The 3,219-nt window shown below is 49.6% G+C and overlaps 1 protein-coding gene across 1 annotated transcript in view; it reads left to right on the top strand.

Moving 5' to 3' along the window:
* Positions 1 to 1,658: 1,658 nt before the first annotated feature.
* Positions 1,659 to 3,219, top strand: part of TK2 (thymidine kinase 2) — a 35,985-nt gene continuing 34,424 nt past the window's right edge. The window contains exons 1-2 of the mRNA XM_007940218.1: positions 1,659 to 1,782; positions 2,691 to 2,722. Coding sequence (XP_007938409.1) covers positions 1,659 to 1,782; positions 2,691 to 2,722 — 156 coding nt within the window. The remainder of the gene's footprint in view (positions 1,783 to 2,690; positions 2,723 to 3,219) is intronic.

The raw sequence follows: 3,219 nt of genomic DNA, 5'->3' as shown, positions 1-3,219 counted from the left end.
TCAGACCTCTGGAGCTTGCCCATTTCAACTTCAATCCATTTCATCCATTCTAATCTCATTAACAGGTATCTCCAACCACCAAAATATGGAACTTAATCCTGACTTTTATTTATGGAGGGAGTACTTGACCTGTGTTAGGTCTGTAGCAGATACCTAAGAAGCACAAGATAGGGCTGCAGCTTTCAGGTAACAAATCAGGAGGCTAATGGCTTCCTTCTGTCTGAGAGGTGACTGCTTGCAATTTATGTTCCTGGGAGAGCTGGGCAACAACTCATCTATGCACCGGAAAACACAGTCACCACTCCTAAAGGGCAACAGCCTAGATGACAGAGCCTAGGCCTGTTGGATTATAAAATCCCACCCACCTCACATGTCCGATCTAGAATTTTGCTACCCAACTGTGAATGGGGTTATAGGCTCCCATCTCCCCTCCCCCATTTGTGTCTCCAGTTGGAATACTGATTGTGCCCTCCTGTTGTGTTGTTGTTAGGTGCTGTCAAGTCAGTTCCGACTCATAGTGACCCTTTGTACAACAGAGCAAAACACTGCCTGGTCCTGCACTAGCCTCACAATCCTCGCTATGCCTGAGCCCATCGTCACATCCACTGTGTCAATCCATCTCGTTGAAGATCTTCCTCTATTTCATTGACCTTCCACTTTACCAAGCATGACATCCTTCTGCAGTGAATGGTCCCTTCTTACAACATGACCAAAGTAGGTGAGACGAAGTCTGGCCATTCTCACTTCCAAGGCGCATTCTGGGTGCAGTTCTTCCAGGACAGATTTGTTTGTTCTTCTGGCAGTCCGTAGTATTTTCAGTATTCTTTGCAACTCTTCTTGGGTCTTCCTTATTCATTGTCCAGGTTTCACATGCATATCAGGCGATTGAAAATGCCATGGCTCGGGTTAGGTGCACCTTAGTCTTCAAAGTGACATCTTTGTTCTTCAACACTGTAAAGAGCTGCCTTCCTCACGGGTCTAGTAAGGAGCTCTGGTGGCATAGTGGGTAAGGCATTTGGCTGCTAACCAGAGAAGGTCTGCAGTTCAAACCCACCAGCTGCTCTGTGGGAGGAAGAGGAAGCAATCTACTTCATTAAAGATTTACAGCCTTGGAAACCCAATGGAGGTGGGTTGGGTTTGGTGGGGGACCTAGTACATTTAGAGTCCTGACCCTGGAAATGTCAAAGTTCATAGGAAAGAGTGTGGCCGTGAAGCAAGGCAGATGGGCTTGAATTTTGGCCCCACGTAATGACTGCTTCTTATCTTTTTGAGTGAGTTCTCTCCCAGTGTCAGCTGAGAGAATGGGTGTGACATTATCTATCTGCGGAATTGTTGGGGGGCTGGGACTCATAGTAGAGTTGCCCCATAGGGTTTCCAGGGCTGTAAGTAGACTGTCTTCATCCCTCTCCTGTCGAGGGGCTAGTGGGTTCGAAGTGCCTACGTTTTTCTTAGCAGCTGATAACCACTAAACCACCAGATCTCCTTAAAAGCCTGTCTTGAATTCCTGGCCTCGCCCTGGAGCGGGTGAAATACGTCGGGGTCTCTTTAAGAGCTTGCGCGAAGGTCCCAGCGGCACGCAGCGCCTGACCTGCGCCGGGACACGTTTGCTTCAATTCTCGCAGAAAGGGAAGGCGGCCCTCCAGATTCGCACTCCAGCCATGCTGCTGCGGCCGCTGCGGGACTGGGCCTCCCGGGCGTTACGCAGCGCGGGGCTGGGAAACCCCGGGAGCCCCGCCAGGGGACCCAGGCCGCGGGGCGCGCAGCGCCGAGCTGGACTTGCGGGTAACTCGTCTCTTTCCGCCTCTCTTGGGTCCCCAATTTGGTCCGCGCGTTTTTGCCCTCTCCAGCCGGCTCCCCGTTCCCCGCCCCTAGGCTCGCCCGAACTCAACTCCTCCCCTGGCTGCGGGGAGGAGGGGCGGTGGTTAAGGGGTACCGTGACGCAAGCGGGGACCGGCGGGTCGGGAGGGTGGGCTTCTGCCCGGCCTCTGGGTGTGGGCTGGGGAGGGGGCTTTAAAAGGCAGGAAGACCTTCTCCGCGCGGGCGGGACTACTCTGAAAAATGCAGGCCAGGCTCCAGCTCTCGACCCGTTTTTGTTCGGTTTCTTTTGGCTTTGGGGAAAAACCGAAGCCAGGAGGTGCATCTAACCGATTCCAGCTGATGCTGGTATGAACCAGTGATAGGTAGTTTAGTTTCAGGTGGTCCGGCTCCTCCCTTCTCTTCAGTGAGTGGGGATCTTGGCTCCTGCTAAGAAATGGGTGGGACTATTCTGTTAAGTTGTGGCGTTCCTAGGCCTTAGGCTGCTCCGGGGCTCCTCAGAGCCGCCTGTGGGTGAGTGGGCAAGGATGCCTGAAACCTGGCTCGCCACGAAGCCCATGCCCTCCGTCCACTTTTACCCCCTGCGCTGTTTGTAGAGGCTACACTTATGGACACATTCTGTAGGCATCACGAATATATAATAATATGCAGAAAGTGGGGAGGATACGAAGTGACCAGAGCTGAGCACAGTGGGGGCCCAGACAGGCAGATAGCAGTGGTCAGTCTGCCTCTTCCCATCCGTGGACAGTCCCAGATGTCTCGGGAAACATCTTTAGACCAAAGAGCAAGGATAAAAATGACTTGTTATGGGGATTTAACGAATTAGGACGAAATAGTTGTTTAAATCTAAGTTTAAACATTGATTTCTTTTGTAGAGAGAGAAAGTGAAAAAGAGAAAAAATCAGTGGTAAGTTCCGCTTTTATGTGCTCTTTTTTTAAAAAAATAAATAAATTTGAGGGTCTGTTAATTCTTTGGGCTGGAAACCAGATTTGAAAAATAAATTCCTCAGATGGTTTAACAAGCATAAGTCACTAATGTTTTCAGATGAGCAGAGGACTTGAACAGGTATTTTTCTTTTTTTTTTTTTGTATCTTTTTTAAAAATTTATTTTTGCAGGGTTCCCGCCCCTCCCCTCTTACCTCTGGTAACCAACAAAGAAAGTTTCCTTCCATAAATAAATCTTCCCTTGACTTTTTACAATAATGCGCTTATTAGCATATTTGTCATTCTGTGATTGATTTATTTCACTAAGCATAGTGTCCTCCAAGTTCATCCACGTTATGTGGTGTTTTGCAGATTCTACGTTATTCTTTAGCACAGTGGCTAAGGCACTTGACTGCTAACCAGAAGGCTGGCGGTTCAAACCCACCAGCCACTCCTCGGAAGGAAGATGGGGCAGTCTA

Source organism: Orycteropus afer, unplaced genomic scaffold (assembly GCF_000298275.1).
Source record: "Orycteropus afer afer isolate SDZICR_OR568_19922 unplaced genomic scaffold, OryAfe1.0 scaffold00067, whole genome shotgun sequence".
NCBI classification, from domain to species: domain Eukaryota; kingdom Metazoa; phylum Chordata; class Mammalia; order Tubulidentata; family Orycteropodidae; genus Orycteropus; species Orycteropus afer.
The sequence above is the reverse complement of the archived record's forward strand: the minus strand, read 5'-3'. Positions and strand labels throughout refer to the sequence as shown.